Raw genomic sequence first — 14,866 nt, 5'->3', positions numbered from 1 at the left:
CTGTACATTTTTGCACATTCGCCGCAACCACCCGTCAAACAATTGACGCCAACTGCCAACTGCAATTAAGTTTCTCTTTGAATATCGCCGTAAAGAGAGAATATTAGCAAATTTATTTTTCTTCCACTGATTCAAATACAAATACCATACACATACGAAAAACATGAAACTAATTATATTTATATTTCAAAAACGCTTTAACAAGTTATGAAATATTCTCTTTGAGTAAGTAACCTATAAGTAAAAGTCGAACATTGAATTGAAATCGTATTTTGTGATTAATTGAAATTTATAAGGAAAAGAACAAAGAATTGGCATAAATCAATCATTTTGAAAATACCGCGCAAACATAAAAAACATCGATTGGTGACAAACATCGGGCAAAACGAATTCGCTTCGAACCAAACTCCACAAAATACTGTGAGCTGTTATAATAGTGGTAGTTTTAAACGGCATTTTTTTCGCGCCAAATAACGGAATTCAAATCAAGTTGATTATATTACTTTCAAATATATTTCTTTAAAAGAACACCTTTATTAGTGATCGATCCACTGATCCACTAGCTTTTCGACCTCATACTCTTTATCGACACACACACATGCATTTTTTAGATACTATTGCACTTAAAAGATAAATATTTTTTTTTTTGTTTAGTTGTGTTTGAGTTTCTTAATGTGATCTCGCTATGTCCGAGAAGAAGGCTAAAATATCCTGTATATTAAATTCCAAATTGATCATGGCTCCTGCATAGCATTTCTGTATGCGCTCCTCAAGATAATTATACTGGGCAATGAACTCCTCTTGCATGGCATGCCAGACGACCTGCAATAGGTTCTCCTCCTCGGACAAATGTTTCTCTACCTTCTTGTAGAGATTCTCCAAGCCCTTTTTCACCTCCCGTGCGGGATACTGGCTAATGACCTTGCGCAACTCCTGCTTGGAGAAGGCCATTTGATAGCTAATCTCTGTTTCCTTGACACCTTGGGCCACCTTTTGTTGCACACCCTCGAAAAAGAGCTGTCAAAGAGGATTAGATATTGCTATTGGCGACTTTTCTCTACTTACATTTAACTTTTCCAAGGGCCGCCCGAAATACTGGGTCACATACGCTTTGAGGGCATCGTTGTAACGTGACTTGGCCTCCTTTTTAAGGGCATCGAGACCAGGGACCTTGAGTTGGGCCAACAGGGCATACATATGATGATAGTTCTCCATGCGGACCACTTGCGAGGGCGCTTTCGGATGACTCTGCGAATGGAAATTGATGCCCTCAAAGATGGCATTGACCAATTGAAGATACCATTTATCCATGTCCGTACGTCGATCCGATTTACGGAAAATGCCCTCAGCCGTTTGGGCAAAAATCTCGAAATTCTCCACATACGGCAGAATGGCCTTGGAACGTTTGTGCAGTTTGTAATCCTTGATGGTCTGCAGTTGATGGGTCATGAAACGATCGAAATTCCTTTTCACCTGCACCAAGGCGAATCCGAATGTCTTACTTAGAAAGGAATGTGTATCCCGGGCAGACATGACATGCTGGGTCAGTCGAACGAACACATAGAGAGAGTAGCTAAATGGGAATGGACAGCAACAATTAATCCTAATATTTCATTTAAATTCATTTCCGGATGACTCACAAGCTATCCACCCTTTCAAAACTTTGTATAAAGCTAACCAACTCTGGTTCTAGGCAGCCAAAAAGACCAATCATTAGATTTCTAACATCCTCATTGATCTGACGATCGATTTTATCCTGGGGCGGCACTCCATCTACAGTGGGTGATGGTGAAGATGCCGCAGCAGCAGCAGCAGCAGACGCCGAGGACGATGACGATCCCACTATCAGCGACTGGGACATCATGTCTGGGACTGACTTCTCCATTTCCAGTGTGGTTTGTGTGTTCTTTGTTGTGGGACTTATCACATCCATTTGAAAGAAATTGATGCAAAAGAGCTGCTCCTGCAGGGCAATGGGTTCCAATTCGGCCAGGACTTTCTCTAGCAGAGCATCGAATCGTATTCGATCGGCAGCTTCCACTCCAGGACCCCATTGATCCCGATGTACACCCAGAGTGCCATATTGGGTAGAGGATAAAGTGGATTTCCGAGATGATGTAGACATGTCGAGATCTTCGCGTGAATTACGTAGCTTTTCCGACACCTGAAGCTTTGCCTACAGAAAGAGAGGGAGGGAGAGAGATAGAATGACTCCTCTATTTCGGGACATGAGACAAAATCTTACCAGATTGAAAAAGTTTCTCACATCCCTGTCATAGATCTTGCTCAACGATGTCGTATAGACCTTCATCAGTCCATCATACGTTTTGCGATCCATGGCCTTGCACCAGTGCATTAGCTCCGTATATGGGGTCAGCTCCCGATGCACATTGGAGTGATTGGGCAGCGTTAGTTCAGTACTTGTTAATGGCATGTCGCCAATCTCGTTACCCAAATGGATAAAGAGATTATTCATAAAGCGACTAACCGTTGCCGAGAATTTCTGTTTCCATTTCTCGAAACGTTTCCTCCGATCCTGCACGGCCTCCAGACGCAACAGGGCCGGATCTATATCACTATTCATCGCCTGCTGCAGGCATTGGGCAGCAGCTATTGCAGCCTTTCTACCGGCCACTGTCTTGAGGTCTGGGTCATCTAAAGCCTGTTGCTGGCTCTGCGGCAAGTCCAATTGGCTCTGCAAGGCAAAGATTAATCTCAAAATATATGGCTAAATGCCTCTTTTACCACTTACAATAACTTTATTGAGCTCCTTCATCAGTTTGATATTATTATTGTTGGCTATCTCAATCATGGCATTCTTGCCGCCTATTTTCTCCATTGTCTCTTTAACATGCCCTAATATATCCTCATACGAGTCCAGGCGAGTTTCGAACCCATCTGCCTCCGATATGGCCTTATCTATATGTTCCATCATTTTCAATACCTTTTGCTCTGAAGCCAATACACTTTGTATATTGGCCTAAACGTGAGGGACAGAGACAGAAACACAGAGAGAGATGGTGAGAGATTAGAAATCCTTTAAAGAAATATATTTGTCGTTGCTTACCCCATCTAGGTCATGCAGTTCTTTGGACAATTGTTCTATGAATTGTTCTGCATCTTTGATAGCAAAATCACATTCAGAGAATAGTTTACCCAACTCATTTGCCTCCTTGTCAGTCAATGCTGTGAACTCTTGGGCCTCTTCCTCCTCATCATCGTCATCATCACCATCGGAATGCTGATTGGTCTTTTGATTTTTGGCCGTATTCCTGCTGCTGCTGCCGCCTATGGCAATCTTCTCGGGCGATTTCTCCGACAACCAGGCAATGGGCACATTCCGAAACTCGGCACGCTGGCCGACGCGTACATATTTCTGGATTTGCCTATTGAGGACAGCCAGAAAATTTTGTCTCTCGTGCAGATTGAGGGCATACCATTTGTATAGCTTCTCCAATTGTATGTCGAACTCGTGGGTTTCGAATTGCTCGGTACGCCCATCGATCCACTTGATCTCATCCAATTGCCAACTCCGTTTCCTCTTGTATTCATTTTCCCGCTCACGCTCCGACTGTTTGACCAAAACCAAAGTGACCACGGCAACGGGTGGAGCTGTCGTCACCACACAGAGATAGCAGGCCCGCTTATCCTTCTTTTTGACGACTGTGACCACGGAGAGAAGTCGCTCGCCGCTTGCCAGGAACAGTTCCTTTTGCAAGATGTGCTTGATGTTGGCCAAGGTGCCAATGGAAAGCATGTCTAGTGGGGGGGAATGTTTCGAGCAATCTAATAAGGGCCCAACCTCTATGGAAATTCCTATTATTTTGCCAAAATAAAAACGCCTCTGCTCAGATATGACAATTTGGCCATTTTTAGCTTTAATTACTCACGGCTTATCAATGCTATCGATAAATCATCGGCGCTTTTGCTGCAAATTCGTCGATAAGTGATCGAACAGCTGTTTTTGGGATTGTTAAATTTTTTGTCAATTTGGTCACATTGTATTAATAAAATCTTTGGGTGAGTTTTTGCTCCCGAATTTTTTCGTGAAAAATTACAATTTTTAATTATTTACAGCAAATCTTAATCATGTTGGTCAAGCACATTGTCAAGCAAGGGCTTCTGCTCAAGAATGGTAAGTTTGCTCCCTCAAAATAATCCTTTTTCGCTTAACCCTTAAAAAAAAATTACATAACAAGAGTGTTTGTCGTTGAAAAGCGGCAGCGGGGGTGAAATCAATTTTTACTGTATTTCATTTTGTTTTTTTTGTTCCTGTAGCTGGTGCCATGTCTCGCGCCGCTTACCATGGTGGTCACCATCAGCATTCCACCATGAATGACTTGCCCGTGCCAGCTGGTGACTGGAGGGAGCAGCACAGCCAGCAGAATGCCAAATACAATGCGGTTCTTGCCGCTGGCGTTCTCATCCTGGCTGGCACCATTGGCTTTGTGAGTGATTCTTCCATGCCCATGTCCAGGAATTGACGTTTCTAATTAACAATCCAATGTCTTTTATATATTTTGCAGGTTAAAGCCTCTGGCCTGATCCATTTCAACTACAGCCCCCCCGCCAGCACGGATTAAGTCATAGAAGCCCCGTCAAAGTTTTTTCTTGTACCATGATAAACAAATTATGTGTTAAATAAGCTTAAAGTGGCATTATTATGTAGTAAAATCCACAGATCCAAACACGATAAATTCAGAATTTCATTTTTAATTGCCTCCTACGCAGTTCGCTCCAAGGGCTGTTTCCATTAATCCCTGTTCTGCTTTGGCTAAGAAACTTAAGTGTCCCCCAAATTCAAAACATTTGAAATTGTTTTTTTTTTGTTTTTATTGGCTAATTATCCTTAGTAGACGGGACCATCGTCTAGATTGTCTTCGTCTTCATTGTAGGCTTCACCATTATCGAAATAGCTATTGCCATAGTCATTCTCTTCATCCATTTCATCATCAAGAGCCGCTTCGGGATCCGCTTCATTTTCGTCCTCGTGCTCGGAGTCCGATTCCTTCTTGGCCTCATCGTTGTCATTTTCACCGCCGGATTTCAGTTCCTTCTGCTCCAGCAGTTTCAGTCTATCCTCAATGTTGGTTTTCTTTTTGGCCACCAGTTTGGGTTTCGAGTCGGCAGCCGCCTTACGCTTGCGACTCGATATATTCAGCTCGCGGGGCATAAATCTGTAATTGAATTCTGGTTCCTTTTTGGGTTTCAATCCCTCCAGAGCCCGTTCACGCCAATCCTTGAGCTCTGTTTTGGGTTTCTCGGTGCTGGCCGAGACTACGTAATAAGGAGAGTCGCGCATGCGATTCAGGAACTTTTCCTTCCACTGCAACTGATAGCTCTCGGCATCTGTGGTGTCCAGGGCGATGGGTTTATTGAGCACGGGTGGAAATGTGGGCGGCGGTGCGGATTGTACTGGTAATTCTTTGCTACAGCCGAGCATAGCCAATTGCTCGGCGGTGAAGGTTCCAGTTTTTCCACCACGTCCTCGTCCGGCCATTATTTACGTATTGTTAATGTCTTCAATTTATTCAAAGTGATTGTTAGTTTTTAAAGATTTATTTACAAAATTTGCGCATGTTTCGGGACTGCAGCGCTGCCACCTTGTTCGTACCGTATGCATTTTTTAACACTGGGCAACTTTTCCTCACTTTTTGGCGCTGCCACATGGTTTGACAAATGGCGGGTTTTTTAAACTTAGAAATCAAATCAGTTTTGTCCGTTTTATAATTAAACAAATTTCCAGACTCAAATTTTGAAACCCTTTGAACTTTTTTGAAAACAAAAATGAATTAATTTTTTTCTTTTAAATATCATTTTTATTTCTCTTTTGCAATATTCTGTTTTTTTTTTTTTTTGTTGTTGGGGTTTTTGATCCTTTTTCGTATAATATTATGCTGTAGCGCATATCAAAACGCACAGTTTTTTAAATTTATATTTTTTTGTTTGTTTTTTTTTTTTTTAATATAATATAGAAGTTACAGAAATATATTTATATATATATATGTATGTAGATTGGGCATTAAATTTGTCTTTTCTTAATTTTTTTTTGTTTTGGATAGTTTTTGTTTTGTTTTATAGGATAGTTAAACAATTGGGGGGCGGGGCTGCGTGGGGGATGAGCATGCGAATTTTTTACTGTTGTTTCTAAGATTTGTATTGAAATCAAGAGAGATGATTGTTGATAATATGTGGTTTCCTTTGTTTATTAATATTTGGTTTTACGTATAAAAGTTGTGTGTGTGTGTGAGTGTGTCTGTGTGTGTTTGTTTTTTAAAATCCATAAAAATATCAGATAATTACAATTGGTTTCGCTTAGTCGCATCGTTTCTTTTTTGTTTCTGATGTGTATAATATAATGATAATAATAATAATAATAATAATAATAATATATGTCTTAAAAGCAGTTTTTGTGTGGTTTTTGTTGTTTTTTTTTTTTGTTTTGCTTTTCTTTATCGTTTCGTACTCAGAACATAAATCAAATTTAGTCTTTGCCACTAAAAATATATATATATATATATAAATGTATGTATCGTATCGTATGTATTACCAATTGAGTAGTGTTTTTGTTTTCTTCTTTTTTTTTAGTTTTTGTGTTTTTTAAATTTTATTTTGTTTATATAATAATAATATCTTTGGGATTTATGCATATTGTTGGTAATATTTGTTTTTGATATATGTATATATATATATATATATATATTAGACACGATCACAAAAAAAAAAATTGTTTTTTATATATATTTATATACGAAAAAGTCTACAAGTTGGTTTTCTTTTTTATTATTTTTTAAATAGGTTTTATGTTATGTTTGTTAAGTTAAAAACAAAGCGAGAATACGTTTTGGTAATTTTTCTTTTTCTTTTTTTGTTGGGCATTGAGGAAGGGAATAGTGGAATTGGAAAGGAAAGGAAGGACTTGGCTTTACTTTACAATTAAAACAAAAAAAAAAAAAACAAGGATTCAAATATTTTTATATATATATGGATATATGTATGTATGTATATATATATAATTTAGAAATTTGCTTTGCAACTCAGTTATCCATTTTTATCTTTTCGAAGCTATTTCTCTGCACACATATATATGACTAGAATTATATGAATTTATCTTTTTTGTTTTTGTTTTTTTTTTCCTTTTATAGAGATACTACTACAAGATAGAACTACATGGCTACCAAGTACGATATATATTCTACGTATATATATATATATACGTGTATATATATATAGTTAGTTAATTAGTTAGATGTGTGTGTAAGTCTGTATGTTTGTCTGTGTCTGTGTGTGTGTGTTTGTTTATGTTTTTAATGTCCATTCATTGCTTCATCGCTGGGCTTGAAGTTCGTTCGGTTTGCCGTATCCGGTTTTCATTTCAAAATCAATTCTTCTGGTTTTGAAGAATTCATCGAATTCGTTGTCCTTGATGATATATCTGCGAAATTGACTCTCGCACGGGGATGGTTGAATTAGCCGGAGGGGAGGGGATTGCTGCTGCTGCTGCTGCTGATGGTGGCTACTTACGTTTTATGAAATTACCTTCGGCATCTAACCAAATGCCACTACTGTTTGATGATGATTCACCAGCCATCCTATTCCTTCCCCCACCACTACTATTCATCGTGTCCATCCCCGTTCTTATCATTTACCTATGCAATGCATTTGATATCTGTTTGAGGGATTGACCCACTTCACCCACCAGACGTTCATTGTCTTGCATATTCTTGCTACCCGCGGAACGAAGATGCTGCGATTGGGTCTCCACTCGGGTGACCAATTCACGAAAATGGAATTTCGAATGCGGCGGCATCGATTCATTTTCGGCAAAGATAACACATGAGTTTTGCAATATATTCAATTTATCGCTCAATTGCAACCATTGTGAGGCCGAGATGGCATTCACCGGATGCTTGAGTGACCCCTCGAGCAGTGTGACCAATTCCAATATGCTCTCCCGGGATATTTGTGTCGAATTATTGCTATCGGATTGTGCCAATTTGGCAATGGGCGTGGCATAGATGGTCAGCTTGGTGGGTTTATGTGGAACAGCTGGCTTCTGTGGCAATTGCTGCTGCTGCTGTTGCTGCTGCTGCTGCTGCTGGAGTATAGTGGGCGGCGTTGGTGTATATAGCGATTGGGTCATATGATGATGATGTTGGTGGTGATGATGATGATGATGATCCGTGGGCAATTGTGGTGAGGAGGCATCCTCGGGTGTCTGGTCGGCGGCGTTGGCGGTGGCGGCATCATCATCTGTGAAGAGTTGCGTTGAAAGAGATTTGTTTATTGCTGATATAGTTTGCTTGCTGCTATTGGTGGTGTTGTTGGTGGTGGTGGTGGTTGTGGAGGTGGTCGTGCTCGGGGGCGGTGGTGGTGGGGCAGCCGGCGGTGGCTTAGTGCTGGTTATGATTGAGATTGGATTGGGATTTGCTACTACTTTTAACCCATATTTGGGTGATAGCTGTGAGCCATTTATAATTGAGCTGCTGGCATAATCAGGAGCTGCTCCTCCACCAGTTGGCTGTTGCTCCCAAAGTTTCTTTAAGCTATTAATACTACCTGTGCTACGTCGTTTGCCCAAATCATCGGCCGTGCCTGCAGCATCCCCCGCATCCATAGTTGACGATGATGACGCCGTTTCAATTTTGATTTCAGTCTTTTGCATGGCCTTTTTATTGTCATTGTTGATGATGTTGGTGGTGGCGCTAGTAGTGGAATTGGTGGTGGTGGAGTTGGCGTTGATGGTTGAATTGTTGGTAGAGTTGGTGCTACTATTGACATTGTTAGTGTTGCCTCCTTGGGGCTCAACCTTACGCAAATGAGCCTTAAAATCGATTATATTTGTGGCTGGCTCATTTTTGGTTATAGTTTGTGGCAACTTTTTCGGTTCCACCTTTTTTAATTGGGCCTTAAAACCACCAGTTCCACCAGCTGCTGCTGTTCCAGCTCCACTTGGCACATTGCCATTTGTCATTATTTTCGTTTGCTGCTGCTGCTGATGATGATGCTTGGGAAGATTCATGCTTTCGGCAAGTTCAGTGACCAAAAGTGATACTGGATCCACCAGAGGAGGAGCTGCCGATGGGAGACTACCATTGGTGGTTTCGCTATTCGCCTTCGATTTAATTTCGGTAATAAGTTTCTCCTTCAGCTGAAGACTCTTTTCGGCGGTCGTCTCCGGTGGTGAGCCAAGCGAACTGCATGAATCTGTCGATGGCTCTCGCTTGCGCAATGAGACACCAAACCGGGAACTGGCCTCCTCCACACTGGGCGCCGTATTGCTGACATCATTGCTGCTGCTATTCGGATTCTGTGCAACCAAATGGGCGGCATGCAAATGCTGTTGTATGGCCTGGACAGCACTCTCTGGTGCTGGTGGTGGTGGCGGTGGTTGTGCCTCATATTCCTCCGGTGGCGGTGGCAAATCCAACGGTGGCGGTGGAAATTCTAAATTTGCCAAAGCTGGCGGTGCACCAACACCGCCACCGACACTGACACCACCGCCACCACCAATGCCACCAGCACCTCCACGCTTTGGTGAATTACTAGAGCCAGCTGCCCGGAATGAGGAGAATGTCATCATGGTTCCCTCGGTGGTGGTGCGATGTCGTTGCAATTTATTTAGACTGGCTGCAGCATTATTCTGCATTGTTACACCGCCCGATGAATTGCTGCGGATCATTTGCTGAGGTCCAGACATGGCCACATTGCTATTGGCTCCTCCAACCTTCGCCGATGGCGGCGTGGCGCCGACAACGGCTGCTGTTGATGGTCCCATCCTAGCTGCTGGGGTAGCTGGCGCATGACCATTCGACGAGGAAGATGAATTGCCACCCTCACTGTTCGTACTATCCTCGAGGCTGTCCAGAAATGCTCCAATACGAGCCACCTTGGGCAGAGTGCCATAACGATTGACCACACGTTTCACATTCATGACCTCGAGGGCACCCACGGTTATGGGATGGGCAGCCGACAAAGGAGAGGATGATGTGGTACCATTTGGCATGGCCTGCTGCTGCTGCTGATGCTGTTGGGACCGTTTACTTTGACGCGTCTCTAGACCACGATTACCCATCACCGGAGTGGGACGCTTAAATGAGCTATGCTGCTGAGAGGAACGGGGACCCAAACCGCCGCTGGAAAGTAACGAATGCTGCATTTTGGTGGGCACCGCAGTTAAACTCTGCTCAAGACTGTCCCCAGTGGCATCTGTATCGGGATCATTCACCGGATCGGTTTCCGAATCATAGCGTTGAGTTAAATTGTTAATGTCACGTGTGAGACCTAAATTAAAAAATGAAGAGCATTAAATTAAAAACCATTTAAAATATATATATAAAGAATGTATATAATCATAACTCATGCCCGTAACGTGCTTCAATGTGTGCTTCAATTCAATGGTATTAAGGACAGGGTGTAATGTGTGTGTGTGTGGGTGTGTGGGTGTTGTGTGTGTGAGAGTATTTGGTTTATGTGAGGTCTTGTTTTTGGTAGTGTATTTGTCAGGCGAAGTACAAGAAATAATCAAATAACAAGATAAACACCAAAACCAAAAGAAAAACACACCAAAACAATAATTAAAAATATTATAAAAAATACGGGTAAATATTGCGGGGTAAAGCAAAACAACTTATAAGCATAATTTAAGACAGAAACAAAAACAAAAAAACAGTTTCTAAATACATCAAATACTTTTTGGAATGCTTACAGAAACTCAAGTAAAATTTACTCAAAATCAATTAACAAAAGCTTTAGGATAAATCTAAAATAATTTTTAATAGAGCTAACAAATTTTTAGATTATTTAGTTGATTACTTAAATTTTTCATCACTTTCATTGAAATTAGGAAAATTAAGTTTATAGATTCCTATTTTGTATATTTCTAGACGATCAGCTTAAGATGTGTTTGCATTTTGTTAGTTGTTTTTAAAAATGTTTGATCAATAAATTTCAACAATCAATATTAGAAAAGATAAAAAAAGTACTAAGCATTTTTTCTAATCGATGTTGTAGGCATCCAGGATATTAGTTAAACAAATAAAAATTATGAACGTTTTCAATGGAAAAGAACTTCAAAAGGAATTAAATATTATTATCCTTACTTGAGATTTTACTGCAACAAAGGAATTAATAATTAATTAAAATTTAGTTAACAAATACAATACATAAAGTAGAGAAATAAAACAAAGAACCAAAATATAAAACAATTTGGAGAAAAGGGACAAACTAAGAAAACTCAAATTCGACTAGGCCGAATATTCTCGTATATACCCTTGCATTTATGATGATTCTTTGCACAGAATTTACCTGGATTAGTCTAATTAGAGTCCTCTATTATTATTTGCCTACTTGGCTAAAAGAAGTCTCTAAAATGACACTTACAGATGCTTCAAATGTGACAGAAATCATGCATGACACAAAATATGTCACCAAAAGTGAGTCTAAGATAAGTCGAAATGGTTTAAAAGAAATTGGATCGTAAGATCAATTCATCAAGACGATCACATTTACTCTTTACAAAGAAGTCATTTATAATCAGAAAATAAACTTATTTGGTTGTGACTATTTTAATCTGAAAGATGATTCGATTAAGAGTCAAATAAGTTCAAACCAGAGGGCCGGGGCTAACTTCGACCGCGTCAAAGTTTGTATACCCTTGCAACTTTTTTGGTAACTTTTTCCTTTTCAAAGTGGAAAAACTTTTTATCTAAAAAGGCTAATGTTTGCGAAAGAACGGCCTACAATCTTGGCATAGGAAATATCGAAGATATTGATCAAAGTCACTGTTTTCAACCGATCGTTCCTATGGGAGCTATATGATATAGTAACCCGATCTTGATCAAATTCGGCACAGTCATTAACAGATATATTAAACTAACAAATGTTTAATTTGAAAGCAATCGCGTCAAAAGTAACGAAGTTATTGACAAAAGTCACTGTTTTCGAAAGATCGTTCCTATGGGAGCTATATGATATAGTCACCCGATCTTGATCAAATTTGGCACAGTCGTTTATATGTGTAATTAACTCACCAATATTAAATTTCATGACAACAGCTCAGAAAATAACGAAATTATTGAGAAAAGTCACTGTTCGTGACTTTGCCATTTGTATGGGAGCTATATGATATAGTGATCCGATCCGGCTGAATCCGAGATATACAACGCCTGCAGTATATACAAGCCTACATGCAAAATTTCAGCTCTGTAGCTCTTACGGTCTAGGAGGAGTTTGCGTTGATCCAGACGGACGGACAGACGGACGGACGGACGGACGGACGGACGGACGGACGGACATGGCTATATGAACTCGTCTCGTCGTGCTGATCAAGAATATATATACTTTATATAGTCGGAAATGCTTCCTTCTATGCGTTGCACACTTCTGACCAAAATTAATATACCCTTTTTGCAAGGGTATAAAAATTTAATAAAATAAAATAAATTTGGCATTACATTCTATAAAATTTCTGATCAAGAAAAAGATTTTTCAACTAACAATCTATATATTAACCATATAAGTTAATATTCCAATATAAATATAGAATGCAAGTAGTTAAAGGGATGCCAAGTTACTTTAACAATCCCAAATTACAGATATACGGACATAAATATATATAAACTTATTTCCTTTGCAAGGGTATAAAACAATACGAATTGTTGATATTCTTAAAGAAGGAAAACTACATGTACATTTCAAAAGAAACATGCTTAAACAAAGAAAAATTAACAAAAAAATATCAACAATTCTTTATACTTACTTAAAATAAATTAAAATTCAAAATAAATTAACATATTAACAGAAAGAAACAGAGAGAAAGCGAACCCAACAATAACGAAGAAAAAAAAATGGAAATTCTTACTCCATTGACAAAAAAATACCTCGAAAAAATATGTCGTAAAGGAAACTACTGCAGGAAGACGATTTTTTAATTGAATACTGTTGTTGTTGTTGTTGTTGGTGCCGTGCTGGCAATTGTTGTTGTTGTTGTTGTAATAAATGTTGTTTTTGTTGTTGTTGTACGGTTTGTGTACGTATTTGTTGTTGTTGTTGTTGTTGTTGTGGTATATGGGTAGGAATTTGGGTTTTAAAATTTCTACAAAGGGTCTGACTGAAAATGTTGACAGATTTCAAATTTCTACTACCATTCGTCGCCGATGCGGTGGCATTGTTGAGTTCATCAATGAAATTGCGTGCATCCTCCTCACGATATGTTGAATCCCGACTGCTAGAGAGCAGGCTAAATAGCAAACAAATGAAATTAAATGAGGATCAATAATAGGTAGAAGGTAGGGGGTGGGATGACTTACCTAGTTCTTTTGGGCGGTGCTGGGGCCTGTTTGCCTTGCTTATTGGTTGTACGACGCATTTGTACATTACCCTTATTACCCTGGCTAGAGAAGGTGCTAAGCTTGGTAGAACTGGAACCGGTTTCTGTGAATGAAATGGGGATATACTTATACATATAATAATAACCGTATTTGGGTTTATTTATCTCTCTCACCTGACATGGGTGTGCTAGCTTGCTGCTGCTGCTGCTGATCATGATGACCACCTGGTGTTAGGCTGGAGGCATTTGGCGGCGGCGGCGGTGGTAAACCCTTCTTAACCATTTGCGGTGTTAGACTTAGCGATGCCGATGCCGATGATGAGGCACTGGCTGGGGTAGCTGTTGCTGCAGTTACTCCAACCAATCCTGGCGCTGTTGCTGCTGTCGCTGCTGTGGCTGCTGTGGCATTTAGCTGTTTCTCAACCGCTTCGGTAATGGACGATTCCTGCGGAGCGAAGAATGAGATACGTTCACGTTCATGTGGATCAATATTGTTGTTGTTGCTATCACTACTGTTTGCCTGCGATGCCTTTGATTGTAATCAAAGCTCAATGCCATCGTCCTCGATACGACGATGGTGGTGGTTGTGATGCTGACGCTGACGCTGACGATGCTGATGCTGATGCGGATGCGAATGGTGCGGCGGATGCTGTAACGGGTGGTGCTTGTTGCCCATTGTATTCTGTTGTCGCCCATTTCTATTATTATTACTTTTATTTGTATTATTTTTAGTTAATCTATTATTATGATCGTCATCATCGTCGCCATCAGCTTCATAATCATCATCAATATCATAATCATCATCGTCGTAATCATAATCATTCTCATCATCATCATCATCATCATTATTATCATCATTATCATCATCATCCCAAACCTCAACCTCCACCTGGATGTGCTCACCGTCACCACCCACCTGAAACATATGCTCCAGAGCATGATGAATGCTCTTAAATGTGGGCCTATCCGCGGCATCCCATTGCCAGCATTGTCGCATCAGATCATAAACCTCGGGCGGACAACCGGGCGGTCGCTCCATGCGATAACCCTTCTCTAGCTTATGATAGACATCGGTGAGATCAATGCCCGGATATGGCGACATCCCATATGTCGCTATTTCCCATAGTAGAACGCCAAAGGCCCATACATCCGATTTGGTGCTAAACTTATTATACGCCAATCCCTCCGGCGCTGTCCATTTGATTGGGAATTTGGCTCCAGCATGCGCCGTATATGTGTCATCTCGCATTAGACGGGCCAAACCAAAATCGGCCACTTTTACCAATTTATTATCACCCACCAGACAATTGCGGGCAGCTAAATCACGATGGATATAGTTACGTGATTCAAGATAACTCATTCCCGATGCAATCTGTGTGGCCATATAGAGTAGGGCGACAGCATCTAGAGTCTCACGGCCGGCAGAGCGTAAAAAGTCCAACAGATTGCCATGTGACATGAATTCGGTGATAATATAGAATGGTGGCTCACGTGTACAGACCCCTGGAAAACGGAGACAAACATTCGTTTTTGAAT

General features: G+C 40.4%; 4 protein-coding genes across 6 annotated transcripts in view; 1 reads left to right on the top strand and 3 right to left on the bottom strand.

Annotated features, from left to right (window-relative positions):
• Nucleotides 1-490: 490 nt before the first annotated feature.
• Nucleotides 491-3,862, bottom strand: LOC6643103 (exocyst complex component 1). The gene is made up of 6 exons (XM_002065709.4): nucleotides 3,068-3,862; nucleotides 2,753-2,980; nucleotides 2,246-2,695; nucleotides 1,641-2,176; nucleotides 1,066-1,573; nucleotides 491-1,017 (listed from the first exon to the last, which is right to left on the bottom strand). The coding sequence occupies exons 1-6, from the start codon at nucleotides 3,755-3,757 to the stop codon at nucleotides 670-672; spliced, it is 2,760 nt and encodes a 919-aa protein (XP_002065745.1). The 5' UTR covers nucleotides 3,758-3,862; the 3' UTR covers nucleotides 491-669.
• A 100-nt stretch (nucleotides 3,863-3,962) lies between these two features.
• On the top strand, nucleotides 3,963-4,697 carry LOC6643102. The gene is made up of 4 exons (XM_023176126.2): nucleotides 3,963-4,020; nucleotides 4,078-4,135; nucleotides 4,279-4,448; nucleotides 4,527-4,697. The coding sequence occupies exons 2-4, from the start codon at nucleotides 4,090-4,092 to the stop codon at nucleotides 4,581-4,583; spliced, it is 273 nt and encodes a 90-aa protein (XP_023031894.1). The 5' UTR covers nucleotides 3,963-4,020; nucleotides 4,078-4,089; the 3' UTR covers nucleotides 4,584-4,697.
• A 118-nt stretch (nucleotides 4,698-4,815) lies between these two features.
• On the bottom strand, nucleotides 4,816-5,618 carry LOC6643101 (DNA-directed RNA polymerase III subunit RPC7). The gene has a single exon (XM_002065707.4). It carries the CDS (start codon nucleotides 5,498-5,500, stop codon nucleotides 4,850-4,852), a length of 651 nt encoding a protein of 216 aa, XP_002065743.1. The 5' UTR covers nucleotides 5,501-5,618; the 3' UTR covers nucleotides 4,816-4,849.
• Nucleotides 5,619-7,583: 1,965 nt separating this feature from the next.
• The window catches only part of LOC6643100 (tyrosine-protein kinase Abl), a 29,558-nt gene continuing 22,275 nt past the window's right edge, over nucleotides 7,584-14,866 (bottom strand). For 2 of the 3 annotated variants that reach the window (XM_023176236.2, XM_047012280.1), the window contains 5 exons: nucleotides 14,247-14,833; nucleotides 13,505-13,775; nucleotides 13,311-13,434; nucleotides 13,146-13,240; nucleotides 7,584-10,284 (listed from right to left, as the gene is read on the bottom strand). In XM_023176236.2, the coding sequence (XP_023032004.1) occupies nucleotides 7,646-10,284; nucleotides 13,146-13,240; nucleotides 13,311-13,434; nucleotides 13,505-13,775; nucleotides 14,247-14,833 (3,716 nt within the window). In that variant the 3' untranslated portion in view covers nucleotides 7,584-7,645. The remainder of the gene's footprint in view (nucleotides 10,285-13,145; nucleotides 13,241-13,310; nucleotides 13,435-13,504; nucleotides 13,776-14,246; nucleotides 14,834-14,866) is intronic. The other variant, XM_047012281.1, reaches the window with a different exon arrangement.

The sequence above is a fragment of the Drosophila willistoni genome (assembly GCF_018902025.1).
Source record: "Drosophila willistoni isolate 14030-0811.24 chromosome XR unlocalized genomic scaffold, UCI_dwil_1.1 Seg41, whole genome shotgun sequence".
NCBI lineage: Eukaryota > Metazoa > Arthropoda > Insecta > Diptera > Drosophilidae > Drosophila > Drosophila willistoni.
The sequence above is the reverse complement of the archived record's forward strand: the minus strand, read 5'-3'. Positions and strand labels throughout refer to the sequence as shown.

Bases quoted from the DNA above. Each gene is read 5' to 3' on its own strand.
- LOC6643103 (XM_002065709.4), bottom strand. From the start codon at position 3,757: ATGCTTTCCATTGGCACCTTGGCCAACATCAAGCACATCTTGCAAAAG. The intron at 2,981-3,067 runs GTAAGCAACGAC...CCTCACGTTTAG, and splicing joins AACTGCATGACCTAGATGGG to GCCAATATACAAAGTGTATT. The intron at 2,696-2,752 runs GTAAGTGGTAAA...TTTGCCTTGCAG, and splicing joins AGGAGCTCAATAAAGTTATT to AGCCAATTGGACTTGCCGCA.
- LOC6643102 (XM_023176126.2), top strand. From the start codon at position 4,090: ATGTTGGTCAAGCACATTGTCAAGCAAGGGCTTCTGCTCAAGAATG. The intron at 4,136-4,278 runs GTAAGTTTGCTC...TTGTTCCTGTAG, and splicing joins AGGGCTTCTGCTCAAGAATG to CTGGTGCCATGTCTCGCGCC. The intron at 4,449-4,526 runs GTGAGTGATTCT...TATATTTTGCAG, and splicing joins TGGCTGGCACCATTGGCTTT to GTTAAAGCCTCTGGCCTGAT.
- LOC6643101 (XM_002065707.4), bottom strand. From the start codon at position 5,500: ATGGCCGGACGAGGACGTGGTGGAAAAACTGGAACCTTCACCGCCGAG.